At 37.6% G+C, this 27,656-nt stretch overlaps 2 protein-coding genes across 9 annotated transcripts; both read right to left on the minus strand.

Annotated features, from left to right (window-relative positions):
* Positions 1-1,667: 1,667 nt before the first annotated feature.
* LOC113463024 (F-box-like protein) lies at positions 1,668-13,764 on the minus strand. Of its 5 annotated transcripts, none has more exons than XM_026806453.4 (4): positions 8,776-9,453; positions 8,479-8,676; positions 3,227-3,472; positions 1,668-2,151 (listed from the first exon to the last, which is right to left on the minus strand). In XM_026806453.4, the coding sequence occupies exons 1-4, from the start codon at positions 9,034-9,036 to the stop codon at positions 1,906-1,908; spliced, it is 951 nt and encodes a 316-aa protein (XP_026662254.3). In that variant the 5' UTR covers positions 9,037-9,453; the 3' UTR covers positions 1,668-1,905. The 5 variants fall into 5 exon arrangements, with proteins under 5 accessions (XP_026662254.3, XP_026662253.3, XP_089784343.1 ...); XM_026806452.4 differs by having other exon boundaries at positions 3,227-3,475; XM_089928217.1 differs by having other exon boundaries at positions 8,479-8,679; positions 8,776-8,995.
* Positions 12,990-27,417, minus strand: LOC103711733 (ISWI chromatin-remodeling complex ATPase CHR11). Of its 4 annotated transcripts, none has more exons than XR_015974388.2 (26): positions 27,048-27,417; positions 26,280-26,411; positions 25,393-25,499; positions 20,983-21,095; positions 20,177-20,274; positions 19,850-20,029; positions 19,537-19,758; positions 19,002-19,136; positions 18,630-18,912; positions 18,481-18,554; positions 17,945-18,165; positions 17,780-17,867; positions 17,596-17,689; positions 17,298-17,486; positions 17,181-17,212; positions 16,903-16,979; positions 16,733-16,822; positions 16,565-16,634; positions 16,059-16,116; positions 15,926-15,984; positions 15,685-15,850; positions 15,361-15,539; positions 15,053-15,268; positions 14,668-14,778; positions 13,629-13,887; positions 12,990-13,386 (listed from the first exon to the last, which is right to left on the minus strand). XR_015974388.2 is itself a non-coding variant. In XM_008797994.6 (25 exons), the coding sequence occupies exons 1-25, from the start codon at positions 27,411-27,413 to the stop codon at positions 13,864-13,866; spliced, it is 3,384 nt and encodes a 1,127-aa protein (XP_008796216.3). In that variant the 5' UTR covers positions 27,414-27,417; the 3' UTR covers positions 13,526-13,863. The 4 variants fall into 4 exon arrangements, 2 of the variants coding, with proteins under 2 accessions (XP_008796216.3, XP_088569660.2); XR_015974389.2 differs by having other exon boundaries at positions 12,990-13,498; XM_008797994.6 differs by lacking the exon at positions 12,990-13,386 and having other exon boundaries at positions 13,526-13,887.
* Positions 27,418-27,656: the final 239 nt, after the last annotated feature.

A 27,656-nucleotide genomic window follows, 5' to 3' on the forward strand; every position in this document is an offset into this window, starting at 1 on the left:
AATGAATAGGATTTCAGCCGTAGGATGGTAATAAACAAATTTGGATGGTTTAGACGTCTCGGTTTTTTTTTTTTTTTTTTTAAGTCAAAACGACAAATTATATAGCTCTAAGATGAGTACATACTGCCAGAACACGAGAAAGTAAAAAGTACAAAGTAGAAGGAATATCTCATATAAATGTCCAATGGAACTCTTTGGAGTATCAGGCGATCCAGTCTGCTACCCTATTCACCTTCCGAAACACGTATACTGCCTAGAAGCCACCTAACTCCTGAGCCAGTCTCCGAGTCTCTCTGATGAGGGGATAGCCATCCCCATATCTATCCATACCTCGAATCCAGTCAATCACCATAGAGGAATTCCTCTCAGGAAGCACCCACTCGGCACTGAGGGCTCTCCTCGCATATGACAACCCCTCCCATGCAACTTGAAGCTCTGCCCCAACAACTGTAAGTCCCGTCGTGCGCTGACCCTCTACTGCCACCAACCTGCCTCAGGAGTCTTTGATCACAAATTAACCCCTCCAGATATACCATCCACCGACATGCTCCCATCGAAATTCACTTTGAGATGACCAAGGGGTGGGGGCACCCAAGAAACGAGGGCAATAGACGTCTCGTTTTCACTTCTATGATAGGGCAATGAGGATACATGAATAAACATCAAGATTTACCGGCATTTGTGTAATGAATTGAGTTATTAGCAATGTAATTGGTACCCTCATCATATGACCTTTAGACTTCAACCTGTCTCAGAAAAAAAACTACATGATGTATGAAGTAATTGGTTCACTCATAACAGCCTTAGAGTTTAACCCTTTAGGGCCAAATCTCGACCTTTAAGAGTTCTTTGTTGTGTGATTTGTAGTTGATTTTAATTTATTTTGTTAAAAATTTACTCCTGCTAAGTATTGATGTTGCTTGTGGAAATTATTGCCATATAGGGTGGTGCTGGTTAGATGTTAAATTGCCAAGTTAAACAATGGGCACTACAATGAGGGAGATCAACAAAAGAACAAGATAAATCAATTCTTTCATGAGAGGACCAAAAAAATATAAAAAGGAATTCTGTGCTCTCCTCATCATGACAAAATTTGTTTGCCCATAGACATGGAGATATGATACCTTTCAAAGGAAGTAGGGTTGTGTCAGATATTACATATCTTCATCGATTTATATTGGATGGAGACCTTTTAGGGTTGTGTTGGGCTTGGAAGTGGCGTATGATCTGTTGTCTGTCATCCACTTATATCCAATCCAATGCTCACGAATAAATTGTCATAGGCTAGAATTCACCCCTCCGGGAGAGAGGATTGCGTCTCGCTTCCTTTTTTTTCCCCCCCTTTGGATTAAAATTTCTGCACCTAATGAATTTAAGTACTAAGCTAAAAGAGTCTACCAGCCTAAAAAGAAAAAAAGAAAAAAAAAAAAAAAGCTTCTTCTTGGCATGAGATCAATTTATCTGGCTCAAATGGTTTAGACCAAGAATTGCCGAACCAATATCAGATGTTGTACCGATCGACACCCAATCCGATTCAGTACCAGTTCGAACCGAACAAAACCCTTAGATTTCGTTTGGTTCTGTCCTAATACCGGCCGGTATTACAATTTGGCCGTCTAGAAAAATCCTGTGAATTTTCAGAAGCAGCAAGGAAACAGCAAACTCCATTTTTAGGTAAAGTTTAAATTATAATCCGCAAGATCCTGTACAAGGACATGTCACATTGAAAGTCTAACAAGTTACATCACTACTATTCAGATACATATATATAGAGAGAGAATCCATATGATTTTACTTACATACATCCAATGATACACATATAGAGATTTATATTATTTAAATTACAAACATTCGATGTATTCAACCTTAATCCCTGTGGGTTTCTGATAGAACAATCTGAAATGATTATGTCGTGCTTGCAGTAATTGATTTTATCTGGACCCGTAGTACTTCATGAACTGCTCCTCGGTTGAGCACAGCCAGAACCTCTTCCTCATTGGCCATGGCAAGCTCACCCAAAGAAACCTCTCGTGAGCGGTGCTCATCGGGCAATCGGAAGCCATAGAACCACCTGCCCACCTTAAACCAACTCACGCACACCTGTCGATCAGATACTTCGCATCTGCGAAGGGATTCTGCTACATCTTTGGGCTGCAATGTCAAACATGAATGGGTTAACAAGAATGGCCATAATATTTAGTCTGAAGTAAAATCGGTATATCAAATTTTTAAAGGCTATATAATTAGGTCCATCATCAGACATGCAAGACATAAAAATGTATAAACATAGTTTAAAAATATTATATGGGTAACTTATGAAGCTATCTAACATAAATTGTGAGCCAATGGCTCTCTTTGTCGCATGAATCATACCACCAGGATGGGTCCACCTAGCTGTATTCTACTAATCTATCTCGTTCCAACGAGCCACACAATTGGAGGGATTTCTGGATAAAACAAAATGGAGGAATAAGTTCCTTGAAAAAGAAAAGGTCTTCATATTCTTGCACTAGAGGACATGAAATGTTTGCACAACTTAAGAGTTGAGAGCAGTTTAACTTTCACTAGCATATGACGATCCTGCACAGCACAAATCGTAGTATCATCATGGATTTAATGATTGGAAGAAACCTCTATTCCATACCATGATACTCAAGAAGACCCTTGATCAATTTACATTGTTTTTTGTAACCTTCAATACTTTATATGTTGACAGACAAGTTAATTCTCCATCACCATCCTCCTCAAATATTTTTGCATTAAGTTAATTCTCCATTTTTTTTAAGGTTGCAAATCGTAAGAAGCAAGTTGGTATTCTTTCTAAAGAAGTTGAGAACATAGGTCATTAAGCAGAGGTTGTTACATTGTTCAGGGAAAAGCTTGCAGCATGGGAATAGTGGCATCCTTGCATTGAGCCTAGATGCAAAGCTCTATAAGCTGGACAGTTCTTATTCAGATAGGCATAGCTTCATTACGACATCTATATGAAAGCTTTGACATTCATCAGACAGGGACTAAGACATTTTTTCAGAAATACCACTAAAATATTGAGAAAACAAAAAATAGCTGCAATTCTATCAATAAGCATATCAGGAGCATCACAAAATCACCAACAACGCCACAATCCTCAATCACTCAATCTGAAGATCAAGCATGTGATATCTTAGAATGAAATAGGAAAGAAAAAGGAAGACAGCATGCAAGACACATGAAGAGGATCACTTACTGGTGCTGCAAGCGAAAATATGGAATAGTGCAATCCAATCAGGTTCAGCAGCACATTCTGCTTTCTTGCAAACAGAAATAGTTGGACGTCTTCAAATCCAAGCTCCAATAAGCCCAGATCAGCAACAGCTTTCAGATAATATCCAACTTCAAGTGATTCATTTTGTGAGCACTGTTGGACAAATTTGATTACAGTGGACACAGCACTGGCTATTTGTCTGTGCTTGTTAATGTACAAAACCCTCCACTTCTACAACATGAAAACAGATATTAGAAATTTTAAGGGGTAGAACCACCCAAGGAAATAATTCACAGCACTTGTCTAAATATATCAGATGATGCAATAAGCTATTGGTTCATGCCACTTGCATGGATAACTATTTAGAAAGCAAGAGAACTGAAGCTGATGATTTAGACTTAAAGTTGACCTAGGCAATTATTTTTTGAATATATCTGAAATGTGATACAGAAGCACTTTCTTGTGATGTCAGAATCAATTGATTGAACCGATATTAGTAAAAAGAACGCCGTGGTATCTTCACAAGTATTGCTTACAAGAAAATTTTTGAAATAAATGATACTCATTTCCTGGTTTAATTTTTTCAGAAAAAATTTGGCTGTGGCATTTCTGGCACATGCACTGATAATGATTAACAGGAACATGGATATCTTATTTTTAAGTCCCAAGCACTATTGATTTAATAACATCCACAGCTTGCATGATTATGTCACCATCCACACAATTGATATGCATGCAGAATGAAGCATTCCTATGCAGGAGAATTGTCCGATGCCCTGGAGCACAAGAAGAAGCATCAAAAGTAATACAGGAGATATGCAAGAAGAGATATATTATAGAAAGTAAATTTGGACAGAAATAAAAATTCTAATAAAATAATAATAAGAAAACACACGACGTTTAGACGGCTCCATAATCTCTCAAAGAGATGCTCAATTCTCCACACTTTCTAGCTTCTCCCTCCTGACTTAGGAGACACCAAGGAACCAGCCACTATTACTTCCACCAAGCAATTCTGAAATTAGATCACCAAAGGACACCTCATAAAACAAGATGCCTCCTGGAACAGGGCACCTCACATGTTCTCTTTTCTCTCCCAGAAAACCACCCACCGGGCTAAAACTAAGAAGACTAGAACTAGGATAAGTTCACTCATCCTTTTCCAAAACCAACTCACCACCTCAGGATCTACGATCTGCCACTCCTATTCCAAGATAGAGGAAAGGACCTCATATCTATCAAGGTTTACAAAGTAATGCGGATTGTCTCTATCCTGTACCTTCATAACACCTAATACTCAACTCAACTCAACTAAGCCATAATCCCAAACTAGATAAGATCAGCTACATGAATCTTTTTTCTCCATTTTGCTTTGTTTAGGGCCAAACCATCAAAAAGATGTAGTAATATCAAGTCATTCATTGCTATTTTATTCCGTGGTGATTATTGGACTACCTCTGCCCCTCTTTCCTTTTATATTATATCAAATCACTCGTTCGTACTGATGCATCCCTCAGCCTATATTGTACATCCAAATGATCCAAGTTGTCCTTCTCTCAGTTTGTCTGCAATTGGTGTTGCCTCTACCTTTTTACGAGTGACTTCACTTCTTCTTTTCTTGTATTACCATACATCCATCTCAAAATTCTTATTTTGGCCACACTCATCCTGCGTACCTCTACCCCTCTTTCCCTTTATATTATATCAAATCAATCATTGTACTGATGCATCCCTCAGCCTATATTGTCCTTCTCTCAGTTTGTTGGCAATTGGTATTATCTCTATCTTTTTACAAATGACTTCATTTCTTTTTTTTTTTGTATTACCATATATCCATCTCAAAATTCTCATTTCGCCGACACTCATTTTGTGCATATATAGTTTTCTAATTGTCCAACATTCTAAGCATTTAAAGCATAGCTGGCCATATCACTATCCTATAAATTTTTTTCTAACTTAGCGGATATCCTATAATCACATAATATCCCGGTTGCACTTCTCCATTTTATCCACCTGCTTTCATCCTATTGATAACATTCTCTTCGATCTTTCCTTATGAATAATCAATCCTAAATACCAAAACTGATCACTTTTAGAAATTTCATGATCCTTAATTTTCACTCCACTTTCGTCTCTATTTCTAATTTTACTAAAACTACATTTCCTATATTCCATCTTGGTCCTATTTAACCTGAAACTCATGTATTCTACTATACTCTTTCATAATTTCAACTTATGATTAACTCCAACCTTAATTTCATCCACTAAGATTATATCATCCGAAAATAAAATGCATCAAGAAATATTGTCCGAAATATGCCTAGTAAGCTCATCCATAACTACTGCAAAAAGGTAAAACCTTAGAGCAAATCCCAAGTGTGAACCTATTATGATTGGAAACTTACTAGTAGCATCGCTAGTAGTTCTCATACTAGTAACTACTCCATTATGCAAGTTCTTATACTAGTATTCAGGTTAAGTTTGTAACACCTAGTAATAACTAAAAATAAATAAACAGATTATGTGTAGAATTATCACAAACTTGGACTTAACAATGACATTCAACACTCCCCCTCATTACGAAGTCCATTCCAATGACTCCATGCAAAAGAACTTGCAACTCTTCAACTATGCAACTTCTCATCGAGCAGCTCCTCACCAACCCTTCACCTTCTGCGTGCATGTTGAAATCGATGATGACTTCGCTACTCCTCAACACTGACGGTATTGTCACATCCATGAGATTCCATCAATAATCTAACCAGCGCAAATGAACATCCAATGGCCATGATTTGTAATCCTATGCTTGATACAATACTAGCACCCGTGAAAGCCAATAGCCACTCTTGCACATGCCTACAACCACAACCGACACTTGGTCGTATCACGTGCACATCCACAATCTCAAAACAATGCGATCCACTCACATTTGCATAACCTCATCGCTGTGCCCTGCATGTGTCACTTTGTTTAACCTGTGCTTTGGCATACATATGTCTTGGCTCAAACCCAAATGCATCTCTAACACACTTGCATCCACTAGCTCAACCCACCATGTGGTATAGCTCTATGTATACCATTAGCTCCCTCTAAACAAGAGACCAAACTCCAAGATTCTTGCATAATCAAGATGATAGTCGATGCTTTGGTGTATATAGCATCTTTTGACTCCTTGATCGCTTAAGCGGAATCAAAATGAACCAACTCTTTCACCTTGTCAATTACCAAGGCACCATAGGAATCATCCATTCCATACATGTCATCTTGCTTCTGATCTCCAAAGCAATTCAAAACTAGCTGGCTTGTCCACTTCATGAATAATCAAATAATTGCAAGGAATATCCATGTCTTGCATAACTTCTGTATAAGCCTCTCATATAAGGTTTCCTCAATCATGATCCCTTCAAGATTTGAAACAATATCCACTCGATTAGGCACCTCTTGCTCTAGATTTTCTTCTAGACTTGATTGATCCTTAAATTGATCGACTTCTCTAGTTGTGGGTCTCCTAAACTCAATCTAGTCTTTAACTGGTCAAGCTCCCCCTACTTTGAATCTTTATATTCGAACAAGTCTTACTCGGATCATCTATATTCTCTAGAAAGCCTGGAACTAAAGCAGACTCTTCAGGTAAATTGTGTTTGAGAGTCCTGTGATACCATGCATCGCTAAACCTTGAGCAGGTAGCCCCATGTGCTTTTTTCAACTTCTTTGCATCCTGTATAAGAAGATAATTTTGTCGATCAACCACACCATGAAGAATCCACATTACTTTGTAGGATTTTAACATCCACATTTTTCTTGCTTCCATATTATCAGGAGTGTCTGTTAGCATCTTCTCTGACTCATCTAAGATATCTAACAAACATTGCTCCCTTAATATTGTCTGACTATAGATATCAAAATTGGATAATTGGTGTTGTTCGATCTATAAAGTGAATAAGTGATGGCAGAAACAACCATCCCGCTGTTGGTGAAATTAGCTATCATGATCCCTATATCAAATCACAAATAGAGTCCACATGTTTGCACATAGCCACAACAAATTAGTGGAAACTCTAGAACCATGCTGAACTATATATATAAGGATAGCAACTTCAAGTCGTAGCTCCAAAATTGTACTCCAAACAAATCCACTTAAAGTTTCACACCGCTTGACCACATCAAACTAAACTCACTTTGATACCACGTAAAACTGTACGATCCTACATAGGAGGACTATCCGACACCCAAGATCATAAGAACAAGCACCAAAAGGATGCAAAAGATATGTGAGAAGAAATATATTATAGTGAGACAGTAAATTTGGATAGAAACAAAAAATTTATTAATAAAATAATAATAACAAACCTCATGTCTTCTAGCTGATTCCAAATCTCTCCAAGAGATGCGCAACTCTCCACGCTTTCTAGCTTGTCTCTCCTAAGACCAAGAGACACCAATGCAAACCCTACTCTATGAAGTGATGCTCAAATTAGAGCACCAACAGATGCCTCACAATACAAGTTGCCTCATGGAACAAGGCGCATCACATACTCTCTTTTCTCTCCCAAAAACCACCCAGCAGGCTAAACTAAAGCATATAGAAAAATTATTATTTCTACGAAAACCAAGACTCGGATAACTTTGCTTTTCCAAAACCAACTCACCACCTCAGGAGCTAAGATCTATTTTACTCCTCCCATTCCAAGACAAAGGAAAGGACCTGACATCTATTAAGGCTGGCAAAGTAATTTGGACTGTCTGGAGCCTATACCTTCAAAACACCTCGAAATAACTTAAAACATCCTCACGAATTGTGGTGGGGGTACACCACAAACTTCGACTTAGCCATGATGGCCAACAATGCATCCCTTGTTAAGTAATTCCTCGATAATATCAGCCAACAAAGGCTATCATGGATATCGGCTATCATTCTCAAGTTCCATATTTTCCTCTTAATCCTACTAAAGTTCCAAAAATCCACTATATTCCCATTGTCTGACCCATTGATCTCTTCGAATCATGATTTAAAATAAAGAAGAAGAAAAAAAAAGACGTTATGGTGTGATGTTCTATCCTTGTCCAATGATTCAGATATGGCACTCGCTCCAAAATCCATTTTTTTTTCCAATTACAAACTCAATCTAATCTAAGAACGAAAAAAAAAATCACATCTAACTACATGGAAAACAACTAATTCTAATATCTTCACGCAAATTCCGGCAAGAAAAACCGAATTCCACCATACGGACCTGCGCGGGCGACGACAAGGCCTCGGCGTCACCGGAACACTCTCCTCCTCCTCCTCCTCCTCCCTCAGAGGCTCGAGGCTGGGAACCAGCGCCCAAGGCCGGCCACCTCCGCTTGTAGAGCGCGATCCAGACGAAATCCGACGAGCAGAGGCCGCGCCAGAACCTCGAACAGCTTCCCAACGAGCAAACATCTGCGGCCTTCTTTTCCCCCAAAATCAACGATACGAGACATCAAATCCAGCCATCAGAGAAGGGAACGAAGAAATCGAAGAGAGAGGAAAAGAAAGAAGGAAAGACCTCGAGATAGGATACGACGTTGAGGGCGACATCCACGGGGAGGGAATTCGAGCCCAGCTCCGATCTCGAATTCCCGGGATTCGGCACCGGCGCTGCCTCCATTCCGATCTTTCCCTCGAGATGAGAATGCCCCCTCCTCAAGTGTGATAAGGAAGGAAATGGGAACAGGTCTCGTGCAATGGTCTCGTTTAGGATGACACGTTTCGTGGGTGTATTTTTTTTTTTTCTTAAGTACAACGGGGACTCACACAAGACATGCATGAGAACATCCAGAAAGATCACGGAAAATTAGATGGTAGATGGCGGCAGGAGTGGACCAATGCCCTCCCAAAAGGAAGGATACGAATGGTGCGCAACATTGGAAGCTACGAAATCAGCGGTACTATTTTCTTTTCGAAAAACATAAGCGGTCTGAAAGGATGCCAGCTCTTCTATGAGCCTACAAATATTTTAAAACAGCGGATACCAATCGACTGGCTAGGTTCGTCCTGAATTCAGTCGATCATCGTGGTCGAATCATCTACAAGATGAACATAATCCGCACCCAGACGCAGCTTAGCATGGGTGATTTCTTTCCATGCACCTTACAGACCTACAACAATGACAGACTCGTCGAAAATGTGCCGACCCCCAATGGCAACAAATTTGGAGTCTTGATCTCTAATCACGAAGCCCACTCATCCTCCGCTTTCATCCTCAGAGATACTGCCATCCAGAGAATGGAGGCTCTAGAAAACAAAAACAGTCCTGGACGCTACTCGAGCAGAAAAGAAACTCCGGATGTCTTTGGTACCTCCAAGTAAATCCACAGTAATAGAACTAGTGACTTTAGTTGTATGAAGAAAAGCTCTGTCCATCATTGTCCTTGGGTGCACTCTTCTCCCCTCGAAGATCCAAGCATTTCTATCATATATAGTATGCTAGGTAGGCACATCTGATACTCCACTCTGCAATACTAGGCATATGTCGGGACTCCTTCAGCTGGCTCAAAAAATCCTCAGTCGAGGCCACAACCTGCGGTAAGGCCATGACACATCTCCAAATCTGAAGTGTCCGAGAGCAACCAAAGAAGACATGACTAATGGACTCCTCCACGCCGAGGCAACCCTCGTAAGCTAAGCTGGCCCGTACTCCCCTCCTCGCCAATACACCTCCTGGTCGGCAAGCATTCCATGCCACCTTCCAGATGAATAGGGCGACGCAGAGATAGTTGTGCGTATATTTTTACTGAGACGCTTGTTTTTCTCCGGAAGAAGTGAAAAAAAATAAAACAAATAAATCTATTGGGTAGTTACTAATCCAATCCATATCTCAGCCTTCCCCCATTTGCCAACCAATCCACCATTACGTTTTCTTGTATGTATGTGCATGTATTTTATACTCCGGAAAAAGCCCTGCAACAAAATGCATATGTCAACGACTGTTGGTTGTATCATCCAATGCTTAGGTCGTATTAAAACTGAGATCAAGTTGAGGCCATTACTCCGGATGATTAATCTTGATGTGCTATTTATTATAGTGGCCTGCAAGCTTCGCAATTTGCCCACACCAGCAATGAGGCAATGATTCAACAGAATGATTCCCAAGGAAGGCTCCGCGGAGTTTTTTCTTTCAAATAAGTTTGCAGCCAGGCATGTTTTTCAAAAAAATGTTTATGGTTGGGATCCCTCAGTTTGGAAAAACGTAATCAAAAAATAATATTGTCATAAACTTTTTTTTCTTTTGATATAATTAAACAGAATATCACTTACCAAGCAACAATAACCACTACAATCTATTCAAATAATTAATAGTTAAAATAATCTAGCAATTCACACACAAAAGATAACACAATTTTTTTAATATAAAAAATTCCTCGATGTGCAGTAAAAAAATATGAACCTAGTTAAGCCAAAAACTTCTACTATTTAGAATAATAAGATTATAATAGATTCTCTCACAAACATCAAAAAGATTTAATCTTGGCTTTTACAACAAAAACATTCATCACCAGGCGGATTTCAATAATAAACAGTAAAATAGAGAATGGATTTCACCGAGTGTTGATGCTTGAAATAATCAATAGAGAAGACTTTTTAAAGATCCAAACTGTCCAATCCATAATTTTCAATGGCGAAAATAACATACTGAAATTTTAGCCTAAGCTGGCGATTTTCTTCTTATCCATTTTTTTTATCATTTTTAAAATACAAATGAAATGGTCTCGCATGAGGAGGGAACACACCAGCACCCTCTTCCTTCATTCAGAGAGGGACCCAAAGCAGAAGCTTGTTGGTGAAGCTCACTCTAAAACGTGGGAAACGCGTGTGGAGTGGGTAAAGTGACGATAGTGCGAACTTCTCGAAACAATGGCTCTTGTTTTCCTAAACCAAGACTTCCCATCCTTTCTCACGAATCTGGTGCTTTGAAAAACCTGCATTTTTTTCCTATGCAGCGGAGAATAAGTATGTGGCAACATCATTCAAAGAAGCAGACACGCCCGCTAAAAGAGCAGTGGATGTTTTCTTTCATTGTCGGTAGACTCCGAATACTGCATGTATACAAAATTTCTGACGAGTCCGATCACAAAACTTGCCCCAGAAAGACCCATACTTTGGACCATAGGAGCCATCCCTATTAGATTTGGCCCATTGTAATGTAATAAGAATGACAGAGTCTCGTGGGGGTAGTTTGGATTAAGACTTCTATCAACTTCATAAGAGATACTTGTTCTAATTCCAACTCAAAAGAGGAGTGTATATTATACTTACTATGAGAGTAAGGAGGGGGGCGCGAGGAATATACGCCACAAATCAATCTTTTGCCTAAAAACAAAAATATACAAAAGTGGAATTTAACTCCACTAATTTAATAAATGATCACACAAACTTGCTAAGAAATTTTTAGATTTTTTTTAAAAAAATAGAGATACATCCTGATCTCTTTTTTCCCCATATATTTTAATATTGATATTCTGCAAAAAACCCTATTATCTTTGACTCTTTAGTCTCTTTTACGTCATTGTCATTTAGGTATGCATGTTGTATTCTTCTTGTCTCACATCATATACCAAGCATCATGTTATTTTTTGACAATTCATGAACATAAAAAGAGACTTTTGGGTAAGAAAAATAATTTATTATCATTTCTTGACAGTAAACTTAGGCTAGCCTATATTAATCGATCATAATTTTGTCAATTCAATAAGTAATTAAAAAAAATGACAATAAGCCTTACTCATCTATTTGGAGGTAGCAGTATGGTAGATCCATAAAACTAACCCCAAGTAGATGGGATAAGGCTTATTGCTATATTTTGCACTAAGCTAGATCGAAGTCGAACTTGGTCAATTCCAATCAAAGTCATGCATTTATAACTCTCGACCAGCTAGCTGGAGATGACAAATTTTAGTATTCAAAACCTTATTAATCATAAAGATACTTCTACTCTACAAAAAATTATCTTTACCATATGTTGGACACCTTCCGCATTAAATCATCTTGAGTTGTATGTAATATTTTCTTTTCTAGAGAATCTGTGGAAGTGGACCTCGTGTTCTCCATTTTATATGATTTTATAAGACTCCTTTTAGATAAATACACCATTATTGTTATTATTTCATGCCCCTATTAGGAAAACAAAAGAAGTGCATTAATGAGAGTGGGGGTGTATTTATTGAGTTACATGACTAATAAAAGATCATAACAATTTATACGTTCTTCATGTGTCTTGCATATGCTAAATACTACCATAAACTGATGTTATTATATATGTCTAATAATTGGACAAAGGGGATGGAGGGGTAAATATTGACTTAGGAAATAAAGTAAAGAGAAATTTTGATGAAAATGTTCGAATCTCATGATGATTTCAACATAATCTCATTTATACTGGAGATCTTTATATTTCTTCTAATTTTAAAAGCTCTAAATCAAAGGGACATAACTGAGTCACAGAGATAAATTTCAAATGAGAAAATATCAAGAAAATATGCAAGATAGAAAAATGAAGGAAAGGAAAAAAGTTCGCTCTGAAAGACAAATTAAGTACTGAGCAAAATGCAACATTAACTAATATAATGTTAGAAGAGTTAGCGCTCCTGTTTCATTTTGATGTATCTGGCTCATTTATTTTGGAATTTTAAGGACCTTTTGGACCTGACTATCTAGCCGATCTTATCATTAAAAATGGGGCAAAATACAAAATTTTGTGGTATTTCGTTTCTTTTTTTTAAAAAAAAAAAAGAACATTTCTTCCTTTGTTAGATTTATCAGTAACTTAAACTCTAATTAATTGTGAGTATATGTTCGCTGTTCTATTTGAGATGTGGTGGAAAGTTTTTGTTCAACCATTTCTATAATTAAGAAGGATTTCATGCGGATAACCAGAACCTTAGCACAACATCACATAATCTTGAGTTGTGCATGACAACATACTCACCAGATATCATTACAACCACAGTTCTTTTTTTTTATGTTTCCCGGGGGGGGGGGGGGATAAAAACCAAAAAAAGAACTCACAGAGTCACAGGAAGGCCCTTCCTTCCTACTACATGCTGTTGTCAAAAGTAAAGCTTGTTAAAGAGGAGCAATAGGAAAGTCACGTGACAGCCGACTCAGATTAAAGTTACATCTGCATGTCATACACATTCGTTAGGGAACAGGTTAACATGCATTTTATTTTTGAGCATAGCAAATCCTATGTTGTCAAGCTCTCCACCAGGTGTTTGTGGGTAACTTCTGACCTAAATAACAAACTATAAGCAACCATATTTCGAGATCCAAGAAAAACGCTATAATAGAATATATTTTGGATTCCCCAACATTCAAAATAATACACTCCTGAACAACAAAAATGGATGGAAGGGGGCTAACCTTTAGTATGACCACATTATGAGATATCATCTTTAGAATGGCAAATTACAGATGCTACAGCCAGCATTTGTCTGGAGACGGGAAGACAGTGTTTGCTAATATATTTGGAGAAGGTCATGTTAAGCCCCTGCATTCAGCAAAATGAGCAATGTGCTACAGCTAGAATACTCGCCTACATTTCCAGGATGTCTTTGGTCCTGAACTTCAAAAAGAAGCAGTTGACTCTTAACTAAAATCATCCCCTCCTCCTCCTTCCCCCCTGTTACAAGTACATGAAAAAACAAATCGTACATCAGTATGTTCCGACCTGCAGTTCAATGATAATTTAAGAACCAATTTTCATGAGTCGCTAAAAGAGATGCAGCATGCAAGTCAACTGCAAAAATTTCACGCCTAAAAAATAGAAGACAGCATATTTTTTTCGAACAAAATCCAAGTGGTTTTAATCAAAACCATGACCAGATAATGTATTGAGCAGTAATACTCCAAAGTTCATTATTTCACTTGGGACAAACTACTTGGAGTTGTGACCTTTCAAACAAGTTGAAAATTCTATTCTCGCTTGTAAAACAGCTATGGCCAAATAAAGCCTTCATGAAAAAAAAAAAGAGTGGAATTAGGTTTTGCCTTCTTTTTGGTGTTTCCCCATGGCTCAAGATACCAAAATCATTTTCATCACCCCAAAATGCAGGAACTCATTGTAAACATGGCTGGCACCTATAAAGTACTTCAGAGTAGAGAATGAATCTTATAACACTCCCTGACTCAAAATTTGGGTAGCATATGCTCATCTGTCAAGTGGTTCAGTTTCAAGATTATAATTTCTTTCCCCAAATAAACAAGCAAAAAGTGAAATAAGCCAGCTTCTATTTACTTTTTAATAAAGCATTTTCTGTCAATATCCATGTTTTCAGTTTTCTAATCTTCTCCTGTACGATTTGTCTCCTGCATAATTTTCAATGGTTGCTTCCCCATCTCATTCCATGTCAGAAACTTACGAAATTTCCGTCATGGCAAGTATGGTGTATATTCAACTCACCGAGACTGCATTGTCATTCATCCCCGGTTGCTTCCGTCTCTTGAATGAAGCCAGCACAGGGTTTTCCATAGCTGGTGGCCTTGACATGGACCGCTTGAATGGTGTCACATTCTGAAAGGCAGAGACAACAAAACAAGGAGGAAGGTCAATAACTTTTAGTTGAATACATATCTAAATAAGCAGTTCCAATCATCAATATGATAAAATTATGTATATGAAATCAGAGGATGTAGTGAAAAGAGGTGAGAGGTCTTCAAACATTTTAATATTGGAACACTGTCATGATGATGTGCAAAAAAAAAAAATTCAGACAACTAGCGAAGTCAAAAGAATATAACAATACATCCAATTCTGTGAAGCCAGTAACAAGATTAGAAAGCTCAACCTTAGCAAGTTTTTTATCTTTGCGAGCTTGTCTCTCCCGCTCATCATATTCCTGATTTTCTTTCTCCAACAGGCGGATGAGGGCATCACAGCGCCTGGCAAGCTCTTGAGTGGTGCGGGACTTCACAAACCAGTCAAACCGGAATAAGGGCGAAGAGCGGAATGCTGCTTTCAGCTCATCCCAATTCCCATATCCAAGTTTGTGAACCATGCATAACTGAAAATATAAATAATGTAGTATCAAGACATGCCAGGAGGCCAAAAAGATATAATCAATCGATCATTTGAGGAACCATAAAAATTGCACACCATGAAGCGGTCACATTCTTCATTGTACAACTTCCCTTTGTTTTGGCCATACTGAATCTTCAATTCTAACCAAGGATTCTTGTATCGATCTAACTTTTTCCCAATTGCCTTCATTATCTCATCCTTGCGAGAGATTCTTGCCTCCCCTCTTTCTATGCTCTTGATTATCCTATCATAATCTGATGGGACACCAAGCAAAATTAAGCACACAATATCAGGATGTGAAGATAGAAAACCAATTTTGATTTCTGCAGTACACATAATGTGAATATTGAGTAGAAAGAGAGCAGTATGTCATATGCAATTTGATAATGCATCATATACCATTCAATTCCGTGTATCTCTCTCTGAAGACTTTAGCATATCTTTCTACCTCCTCTTCTGTTTTGCCCTCCATTTCAGAAGCTATACCCCTTATGTCATTGCGGCCATACTTCTCGCATGCCCGAATAAATGTATTGAAGTCTCTCCTTGTCCATGTTGAAAAACCCTGAAATTTGCAAAAAGAATAATCATAAAAAATTCATTGTCTGCATCAATGTCACCGACCAGTGATCTCCCTCACCTCTTCTAGCAACTGCTCCCTTTCTTCCTGTTCCTCCCCAGTCAAGGGTTCACCCAAGTCTACAGAATCATTCAAAATTATCAGTTCCAGCCACAAATCAACCAAGACAATATCTGCTAAATGAATACAATACCTTCAGGTTCATCACCATCACCAAATGTGTCTTTTGACTGATTCCTTTGATGTGTATGCTGACCATATATAAACAAACAACGAAATCACCAATGCCCTTGCTAGAGAATTGAGATCAAAATCCTTTTACTAGCTAAAAACTATCAGAAAAAGCCTTATGATAGCATCTTGTAAACAGAGATATAAACAGCAAGAGGCAGCAGCCTTTCACAGTTGTACTTAGCTTGGTAGGATGACAAGCTAGGTACTGAGGAAATCAGAAGAAAAATACCCATCTAAAACAGTAATGAGAGGGTTGCTGAACATTTAAGCTTCTTTTGACAGTTTTATAATAAGCATCTGTACTTATAGTTGGGGATCCTTTCAGGATTGGAGTCAGAAAGAAATGACCACACAGTTCAACTACTGCCAAGTTATTCAAAAAAATTATACAAAAAAGGAGCAGGTTAAAGTAAACAAGTGCAAGATTGGAAAAAATAAGAGAATATTAAAGAGTATGTCACGCACCATAAGATACCGCACTTCTTTTTCATACAATTCACTCAACCTCTTTGTGTTGAAAAACTGAAAATCATGTCTGTAAAATATGGTAGCACCAATCAAAATGTTCAGTAGTCACTCGTAGTCCAGTACAACATATGAACAGAAAAGGGACCAGCACCAAATTAAACTTACAACTGAGGCATGCGAGGAATCCGGGGCTCTTTTGCTCTTGCCGGACCACCTTGCCGCAATGCTTGCTTGAAGTAATTAACATCTGAGTAACTATAAAAATTGGTGGAAAATAAATCAGGTTCTTAAAGACTAAATAAAAACGCAATCTGCAGCCAACAAAATGGCCTTACTTTCGTTTTCTCTCCCTCCTTGAAGGTTCAACATAGTTCTCCGTGACAAGTTTCTTGAAGTCAATTTTGTTATCATCCTTCGAAAACAACAGGAGGGGGAATGAATACGGACGCAATAACTCAGAGTACTTATATTACAGATATGGCCAAAATAAGTTAAGACTTTCCAAGAATCATTCAAAAAATTTATAAAAAAATAAACAACAAAGCAGCAGCTTGTAAACAAAGAGACCGTGCAACTACGATGTGGAACCACAGTATATTTCAAATTAGTGTACCTTCTCATCATCGAAATCATAAAGATCAGCAGCTGCACAAAAAAGATGCAAGCATTGTAAAGCTAACCATTTGGCTCATCCAAGGAAATGAAAGATCAATGGAAGGGATCCACATACTGTCATCCATTTTAAACTTGATGGCATCTTCCGTAAATTTCTTCATTTTAGCATCGAGCTCAGCTGTTGCCTCCTCTCCTTTAGCTATGATACGGTCAATATCCTCGTCTGTTATTGTGCTATCCTTGGAGCTGAAGACCATTTCAGCACCAAATCTCACCATTTGCAACAATTCATCTTTATTAACAGCTGCATTAAGAAGAATCAAGAAAAACATGATATAAGAAATTCTGGAACATATACATACATAAACTGCATTGCAGGAAGACCACAAAATCTTTGAAAGGGGATTACTTACTTTTCTGCTCTGCTAACCGACCTTGTTGGATCACTAAAGCATCAAGTGCAAGTTTCTTATATGCCCTCTCAATCACTTTTTCTTCGATAGTGTACTGCATTTTTATAAGAAAAATGTTAAAAAGCTTTTCTATTCATTGTTTCACATTAAAGTTTGCTATTTAATTAACTCCATAAGGTTAGACCTCCGTGCAGAAACGGAACACTTGAACTTCCTTTTTTTGACCAATCCTGTGGGCACGATCTTGTGCTTGCAAATCAACTTGAGGATTCCTAAATACAGTGACAGAAAAATAAGGCCAAAGGTGCATGATATAAGAAATGAAGCATTAGCATATAAAAAGAATTACCAATCACTGTCATAAAGAATAACAACATCTGCAGTGGCAAGGTTAATCCCCAGGCCACCAGCTCTGGTTGAGAGCAAGAAAATGAACTTTTCACTCCCTGGCCGATTGAAGGCTTCAATAGAAGCATCACGTTCTTCCCCACCAGTATTACCATCAATGCGACAGTATTGGTATCTGCGAAACATTAAATAATCCTCCAATATATCCAGAAGTCTAGTCATCTACATACCAAAACCAAACTATTAGCAGAAAATATTTAACAAACAGTAATAAAATATGAAAGCCACAGAATGGCCATATTCTATGCATACACACAAGAAGAGTATGAATTGAATGAGTCCAAAAAAGGAAAAGGGACTCTGTAAAAGCAATATTTGTTTGTTGCTGAGCAATACCAGTTCACGATCCACGAAATATGGCTTAACTTGAGAGCATTTTGCATGTTCTTTTGTAAACTGTTCTAGCTTTCAGGCATTACAAAGCAGAAAGTAAAATTGTCCACAATACAACAGCAAATATATGGAATAAGTTTAAACCTGTGAAAAAATTAGAACTCTGGAATCACGCTCTTTTAACTTGGGCAGCAATTTATCTAGAAGAACCATTTTTCCTGAAAAGAGATCATAAGGTCATGAAGCCTGTGCTTGGTTTGAAAGGTCAAAAGGTCCAACAGATTTTATCCTACCCGCATTTGTGACAAGATGTTCTCCTGTCATATAAGGTGGGCCAGGTTCCGCACCTTGGAACAGATATGGATGATTACAACATTTACGCAGCTGCATAGCTATGTTTAGAAGACGTTTACGTTCTCCTCCAGCATTAATGGCCTCCAGATCTTTCTGAAGCAGAGCACGATAATACTGCTTCTGCATCTGGGACATTCCTACTTTGAGTATAGTTTCCTTTTTTGGAGGTAAACCTTTTTCAACATCAGATTTAAGCCTTCGGAGGAGAAATGGGTGAAGAACCTTAAAAATGAAAAGAAACAGAATCACTCATTAACACCATTAATCAAATAATAGCAAGCAAGTTTACCGACAATATACTCTTATTTTACCTTGTGAAGTTGTTGGACAACCTCTTGCTGATCATTTTCCCCAGATATTTGAAACCATGCATCAAAGGTTTCTGCTGAACTAAATATCTCAGGGAGTAGAAAATTAAGAAGAGACCACAGCTCATGAAGATTATTCTGCACATATAGAAATTAACACAAATACATTTGTTCAAAAAGCTTGCTTGAACTACTTATGAATTGGAAAATAGAGACTGCTTGTGAAAATGTGCAAAAAAAAAAGTCCCCAAAAAATGCACGTAAAAAAAATATGATGTAAATCCCAATCACTGATGCTTGTTGGTACACCCATTTTGCCATCCTAAAATTCAATCAGGAAGACATGCAATCAATTCATGCATGGTGCTTTAATAAACATAACAGATAAGACCAAAGTAGTATATAGATAAAGGTGCTTGCAAAAGAAAAGGTAGTTTGGCTGATTGAACTACACAAATTTAGCGGGAAAAGCAAATGGGACCCGCTCCTAGAAAGGTGAAAGAACTCAAGGCAATTGCAATTTGAAGCAAATTAATACCTGAAGCGGTGTTCCCGTAATAAGAAGACGATAGTTTGTATTATAGAGTCTCATTGTTTTAGAAAGAAGAGAGTTTTCATTTTTTATCCGATGAGCTTCATCAATAATAACATAACGCCAACTAAAGCGTCTTAGGGCATTTTTCTCTTTGATGGCCATTTCAAAACTAGTTACACATACATCGAACTTCCCAGCCACTAATAAATTATCGCATATATATTTCTGCAAAAAAAAAAAAAGTTAGAATATGGATACAATTCAGCAATAATAATGCTTGAAAACAATGAAGAACGGGTATAAGCTTCTGACTGACCCTTTCATCTGGGTTTCCAAGAAACTTTATAGCACGCAAAACAGGACAGAAGCGGCGAATCTCTTTCATCCAGTTGCCAAGGGTAGATTTTGGTGCTACCACCATATGAGGGCCTGTAATCCCTCTAAACTCGTGCAAATAGCCCAGTAGAGAGATGGTTTGCAATGTTTTCCCAAGACCCTAGACGACAAATATTACCATATTACAAACAATTTAAAGAAAGAAACCATCTTCCACAATTGTGTTTAACTCAATCTGATATAAAATCAAGCAGGGTAGTTAAAGGATGGGAGAAAAAACAAGTGTGAAAAGTAATTTCATGTGTACCATTTCATCAGCTAGAATTCCATTGATTCCATTTTCATACAACCTTATCAGCCAATTTAATCCTGCCAGTTGGTAATCCCTCATTTTTCCTTGTATACCTGAGAAGAAAAGATATACAAAGCAAAATCAAACACACAAATCCAAATGTCTAACCGCTAACGAGCTTGAAAAAACAAGGGCTGGTCCAACATTAGTAAGAGAGAATTATTTAAATTTAACCTGGAAAAAGAAGTTTGAATGTTTTCCATACATAATTAGATCATGTTGATGAAAACTAAATATTCAATATTGTGGAAATGATGGTATGCATTATTGAAACTCCTTAACACTTACCTTTTCAGTGTGAATATACTGACCTGCTGCCATTAGTTATTGCATCACCTAAACTTGTGTTTGACTCTAAACATGGAATCACATGCCAACCATTACTATTATTGATGTGTTACTTTCCCATAGATCAGTGATTGACAGGGTGATCACATGTAGAATGAACCATTGATAGGTTTTATTGGACTGGTTCAGACAGTTTCAAGTCTTCAGGTGCTACAAGTCAAAAAGGGGCAGATGTCACACGGTTCTCATACCATCCGATCTTCTCTTTTTGGAGATTTTTTTTATGGTACACATGTCATACAATCATTCAAAGAAAAAAGAAAGACTGAAGAAGAGAATGGAAGACAATGAAAATGGATGGAGGATAGCTTATTTGCATATTTCATTCATCATTGTAAAACAATCACATTAGAGCATGCATGGGAATGTCCAAGGCTTTCATACGATAAGGACTCCTTACTAAGAAAACTTACAAGATGGTTGTGAAACCAAACGTGTCCCTCCTGCAGTAGAGAAACCACCTTCTTCCTCCTTAAGGCATTCTTCATCCTCTTCCTCCTCAGTTAATTTTGATGCATGGCGCCCCCTGAAAAAGATTGCATCAGAAACATGTTGTGCAAAGTATCATAATATAAGTACTCCAAAAAATGTCCTCAAAAACATCACACACTATAATAAAGATTTTGAGTGATGATAAAAAAAAAGAATCCAAGAAGCACAATAAATTTTTAAGTGATTATTTACAGAAATAATATTTAGGGGCATAGGAAGAGCCAAGCTAAAAACAATCCGTTTGAAACAATTTTATCATTATAATCACATAGCTGGACTAGGAGATGTTTAAGAGCAATTCTCATGGCCCATCAGCTGAAGACTGTTTTTAACATATTCTTATGAAAGAGGCATCCTTTTTCACCAAAATGTTTTTGCAGATAGATCGTAAATCAATTCAACAAGAACCCCACCCCCACCCCAACCAACCAGAAAAAAAGGAACAACATTATCTTCACATAATTCCTTTAAAACATAAGTCATACATCTAAAAGGAATCCAAATTAAAACACCAAGTTTAAAAAAATTTAAGTTTCTATTTCCAAATGATCACAGAGATTCCTCAGGGGTCATGCTTGGTGCAATGGTAAAACCGTAAAAGACTTGGGCAAGCAAGTGCAATGGCACGGGTTCGAGTTCTAGAGAAGCCACTTTGTGCAAAAAAAAAGGTCAAATGTTAGGTTTGTCTCCAGCTTGCCCCTCCCAGTATCCCAGATTGCTTGGAACATAACGAAATAATATACTTTTTTTATCACACAGATGCCTCATTATGCAAAGAAATATAATTTAAAATTAATAACTATCATCTTTAATTACGAAACAAGGCATTTAAAACTTAAGATCTCAGCCGTCTTGGTGGGTGGACAATTTCGAGATGAACCAGGTTTCCATTTACCCAGGCCAAGTTGGTAAGTTGAGAATCTTTGGAAAGAGTTGAAATGTTCTAAGATCTCGGCCAATATCATTGGAATCAAGATATATGAATACTGTAATAATTGGTTAAAACTAATTAACTACCACCTTTAGGCATTAATTTTGATATTTGATCATTAAAATTGTTCATTTAAAATTGTAAAAGAGAAATCAGAACATCTTGGCCAATCTACTGATATTGCACCGAGATCTTGGATATATCAGTTTATAGTTGCGAAAGATAATAAGTACTGAAATTTCATATGTATCATATTGCCAAATGTCCAATATGGGAGATAGGCCAAAATCTTGTCCAGATGAAGACAGTGTTACGAAAGTCACAAAGTTCATATCCTTAAAATGTGCACTCTATTCCAAGTATCAAACATCACAAAATCTGATTTTTCTTTTTTTTTACTTTATGTTCATTCAATTATTGAATGATACTACCAAATATTGTAGTTAAAATATATAGAAGCCATAAACTCGGACTTGACACCACTTATTTTGACTCTATAAACCATCAAAATTTGATAATTCTTATTAGAAAATATAATAACTTCCAATAATTGCAAATCGCTTTGCTCATGATGTAGAAAGAATCTCCCCCATCAAGGCATGGTTGGTTGAGCATGAGACACCCTATCCCATCTAGGGAGTTAGAGAAGTCTGAGACACCCAAATGTGACAACATTGTCATGTTAATGATGAAATGACAGAAGAACTTAGATTTAAAAGTTTATTAGCTAAAATACCAGAATATTGAACTGATAGGAAGAGGGCTGCGGGCAACGTTCAGCTACTTAACAGAGAAGATAAGCAGACAAAGAAGGTGAACAGCCATAGGGATTTACATTCAAGTTATCCAGTTAGGTAGAAACATATTCCCTAGTTTCTACACATAAGCTTCACTTGTGTCTCTATCTTGCCAGAAGGAAAGAAAAAGGCCTATTTGTGTATAGGGCAAGGTTATATCATCCCAACCTGACTACAAACAAAGTGTTCCTGCAGATGCAGGATATATTGCTCATGTTTTGCACTACCATCTGATGATAAATATGGGGGCAGTTTGGTTTTTTCCCTAGTGCAATAATTGCATCGAAATGGAGGAAATATCAAAACACCTACATGTGGATCATCACTTGCCAATGCAAGGATGTTTCATTCGAATTCCCCAATCGGCATTCACACACAGAACAGAGAGATTGTACAGGAGGCATTTTTTGGTGGAACCAACTTATAAATGGGTCTGGTGGAAGCGATCTAAACAGACTATAAGCAATGGAAATCAAGCATTAAAAATCAAAAGAAAACATGCAAATGTTAAAAGAGAGAGATTTAAAATTAGGTACTCTATCCTATACCCATAAATGCAGGAACAAAAAATAAAATTAAAATCAAACAAGGAATAGAAGGCCGTGATTGGACTTATCTTCTTATGAAACTATGCCATGATTTATAGATAGATGAAACAAATTTTGGTACACACAAAAAGAAGGGCACAGCATCTCTTTTTTTCCTTCATAATTAGGATCCCTTAGTCAAGTCATGGTGGAAGGAAACTTCTACCTAGGGTAATTTACCTGCTTCAGAAATCTCAAAGAAATTCAAGCTTGTATTTTCTCTCTAAGCACTTCCTTAATTGAAATGTTCTTTAAATATCCACTCCTGAGCACCCATACCTACCCCCACACCAACTCCTAATTCTGGTAAGTAATTTCAAGTCAAGAAAGTCTTAACTGAAAAGAGATAGAAGGGAGCACAACATCTTTCATCCACTCTTTCTTGGTTAAGGTTTCTTAAAGTGAGGATGATTCTATAGGAGGCATGGGATCCTTTCCAAGTGTTATTAGGAAATAAAGGATCACTTGCTAAGTGACTTGATTTCCTAAGGAACTATAGATAGCAATCAAGTGCTAGAGATAAAGCTACAAACAGGCAAACAAAGGGCCATAACAAATGAAGGGGGAATGAATTAGATTTGCAATTGACCTTATTAAATCTTTGAAGGGAACAAAATTATCCCTTGAGACTGCAAGATGAGAGAGAAACTTCCGGATTGAGGGGAACATAGATATGTTTGTAGAGAATGGGAAGAGTTAAGCAAGACTAATACACGGCATATTCAAGTTCCAGCAGGCTATTGTAGGATGGGACCAAGTTGGAGATTAAATGAAAATTTGCTTTACATTACTTCTTTGGTAGGAATTTATTTTTAAATTATAAGTTTATAAGCATGCATCAATCATTAGCTAATATAAATAGAACATGAAAACTAATTTGAACTTCATTAGGCTAATTGGAGAACACCATAACCTAAAATCAAGCATTTCATAGAACAAATGTGCGTTGAAGGTTGACATTAGCTATCATATATCAAACTCCTAGATGAGTGGATATGACCCAAGCCAACCTAGAAATAAATTCAAAATTTGAATGGAGCCTTGGTGCAACAATACACCCACACTACTTAAGTCCGAATCAAGCCTAAACAAAGCCCACCTGATGGGCCTTGAGTGAACATGCAATCATTTCTAGCCCAAATCATGAATTAACTCAGAGATTATGAGGCACAATTGGATAGGACATGTAGGTTTGGGCAAATATTAGTAAAAAAGGGCAGCATAGTGCACGAGGCTACCATCATTCATCATTGCAGGGTCTAGGGAGGCTCAAATGTATGCAGCCTTATGCTTGCATGTGAAGAGGCTATTTTCGTGTTACGAATATATGACCTCCAAGTCACAATGAAGCAACCTAACCATTACGCCAAGGCTCACCCTCTTTGGGCAAATATTGATATAAATATTTTATTGGTCAGTTCTTCAATTGTTGCTTTGTGCTTGGAACACACATGAGTTCCTTGTGGAATATATTAACCTCATAGTGTATATTATTTACATATGATTGATGAGAACTAATGAGTGTGGAAATGGAAGATGCTCAAATCGCAACTACTTTCCAATAATGGCCTCAAGAATATGAATTAGCTGACTTAAACAAGTAACTCCTAGAAGAGGTTAAATCTGCATCTTCTCCTCTTTCATGGAACTTAGCAAGACCAACTACACCATTAAGTACCTAACAATGTAACATTTCTAATCAAATATCTTGCTTGAAGCAGAATCACTTCTATGTCATTTAAGTCAATAAGAAACATTGATTAACTAAAAAGGCTATAAACTATAAATAAATATAAGATTAGTCGATTAAAGAATTTATAAGTGTGTTTTCAATATCTAGTTAAATGGTTAAAATTTTGGAGGTCCATTAAGTATTAAAATCAGAAGACACCAACTATTGCAACAAATGGAAAACATTCATGAGGAAAGTTGATAAGTTTAGTCAGTGGCTTCCAACTGTGCTTTCTTTATTAGGAATGCCACCCAAGGTACTAATTATGATGCCAGCAATATTACCTTCCTCTTTGCTTCTTCTCTGATGCAGATTGTACACTTTTTGCAAAATGAGCAAATATCTCAGTCTGTTGCAGCAAATACTTAAGCCGTCCTTTACCTTTATTGTTCTGACAGTGTATCAATTGTTAGCTTGCACAAAATGATAAGCGTGAAAACACAGAAGCTACAAAGCAAGCATGGCAGCAGAAATACATTAGAGGGGAAAAATATAGAAACACGATATGAGTCATTGTCTCATGGATGACAAACAAATAAATAATTGAGAGGGAACATTCCCTTTTTCAGTATGTACATTTTCCCAAGATCCATCCTCTTTCTACTAATATACTTCCCATGTTAAACTCTCTCTAGAATCTAAATCATGTCGTCATAGAAAGGGATTGAAGTTTGTTGTGCACAGGAAAAAGAGAATTGCACTTAGCAAGGTCTTTTTATGGTCGAATTTTCATGCACGCACACACAGAAACACGCACCCACACAGGCACCCACCCACCCACTATATATATATATATATATATATATATATATATATATATATATATATATATATATATATATATATCAAACACATGCAAGTCATGTTGTCCATGATCAATTTTAGGGGAAAGAATGTGCACAGATAGCATTTCCTTCATAATCTGAATTTATTTTCCTTTTTTATCTGCCAATACACTCCATTTCCTAATTTATACATTGACGATGTATCTAAGAAAAGGGGATGACCATTTGCCAAGGATGTGGATTTCATGCCATGCAATGCTTCACAAGCAGTGCATTGTAAATTGACTCTAGTTATATAAAATAGGTAGATCTTGGCATGCATTGTAAAGCATATAAAGTATCTCTCATTGATCCTTCCCAGTTAGTTTCATGCAAAATCTACAGACCATGTCAGCATCAATGGCAGCATTTTGTTGGGCCAGAATTTCTTGAATCTTTTGCTTCTTCAGCCTCTGCATCTCTCTTAGCCTGGCTCTTTCGCGCTTTCCAATTTCAGCATTTACAGATGGCTCCCCAGCCTGCATAAATATCAAAGCAATTACTTCAGCACATGCAGAAGCTTCTCCTGACAGATACCTGGGTTCCCTAGCATCAAAGAACTCGATATGATGCCGACTTTCTTGAGAAAGACAATCAGAGTTAGAAGCTTCAGCTTCTGAAAGAGAAAAACCTAGGCCTCTCTCCTTTTTCCCCCCAAGATCATCAGCCAAGTACTATTCATGTGAATATTATAAATCCATATCCATGTAAACCCTTCCTCCTTAGCAAAACAAACCACAATCCAATAGCAATAACAAAAAATCAATCAAAAAGAGACAGATGGTAAGAAGCTAACCCTAACGACACAAGGGAGCAAACTTTCATAGCAAACAACAAAGAAACCACGGAAGGGCTACAAAATTAAGCAGTGATCGCCAAAAAATCCAATAAACCACGTCAAACCCATCAGGAAAGGGAAGAAAAAAAAAAATCAATCTTTCTACTCGGCTATACAACCATTTATAAGGAAAAAACGGAAAACACGAGAAATCATTAAAACCGATCTGGAAACATAAAATCAACGATTTGATGGTCAGACACCCTAGCCCCCAGTCCTGGACGGCCTCATCGGCAAGATCGTGATTTTTTTTTTTATTCACGTCTAAACCATTTACCTCGTCTGCTTCATCGTTTGGCTCCGCGACGGCCTCATCGTCCTCCGTCGAGTCATCGCCGTCACCTCCGAACTCCTCGTCGTCGGGGCTCGCCATCCCGGCGACGGCTTCGAGCTCCTCGTCCTCCTCCTCTTCCTGGTTCGCGTCGGCCTCGTTCTTTTCCTCCTCGGAGGAGGAGATCGAGCTGTTGGAGGGGGTTTCCTCGGATATATCCTCGGAATTCGAGGGCTTCGCCATGGGGAATTTGGGGACGAGGGTTTGATGTCGGAGAAGTAAAGATGGCGTGAGGGAGGGAGAGGGGGGGGGGGGAGGAGGAGGAGTTCGAGAGGAGAGCGTGCGGAACGAGAAAAACCCGACATGAGGCATTATATAGTGCACCGAGAGGTTCGCACATGTGAAGTTTTGGTGCGTGTGAGGATCGAGGAAACCTTTCCCGCCTAACGTTAAGTCGGTTTTAATTTTTTTAGTATTTTTTAATCCTTTCCTCCCTTGTTCTGTCTCCCTACTTTAAGACCGATTTGATGGTTGTGCCAATTGTTTTTAGTGGTATTTTATTTTTTAATTTTATAGGATATATCTATACTAGATATATATGAATTATCTATTTCA

The sequence above is a fragment of the Phoenix dactylifera genome, chromosome 17, assembly GCF_051530095.1.
Source record: "Phoenix dactylifera cultivar Ajwa chromosome 17, Ajwa_hap1_PhDact_Kaust_v1.1, whole genome shotgun sequence".
NCBI classification, from domain to species: Eukaryota; Viridiplantae; Streptophyta; class Magnoliopsida; order Arecales; family Arecaceae; genus Phoenix; species Phoenix dactylifera.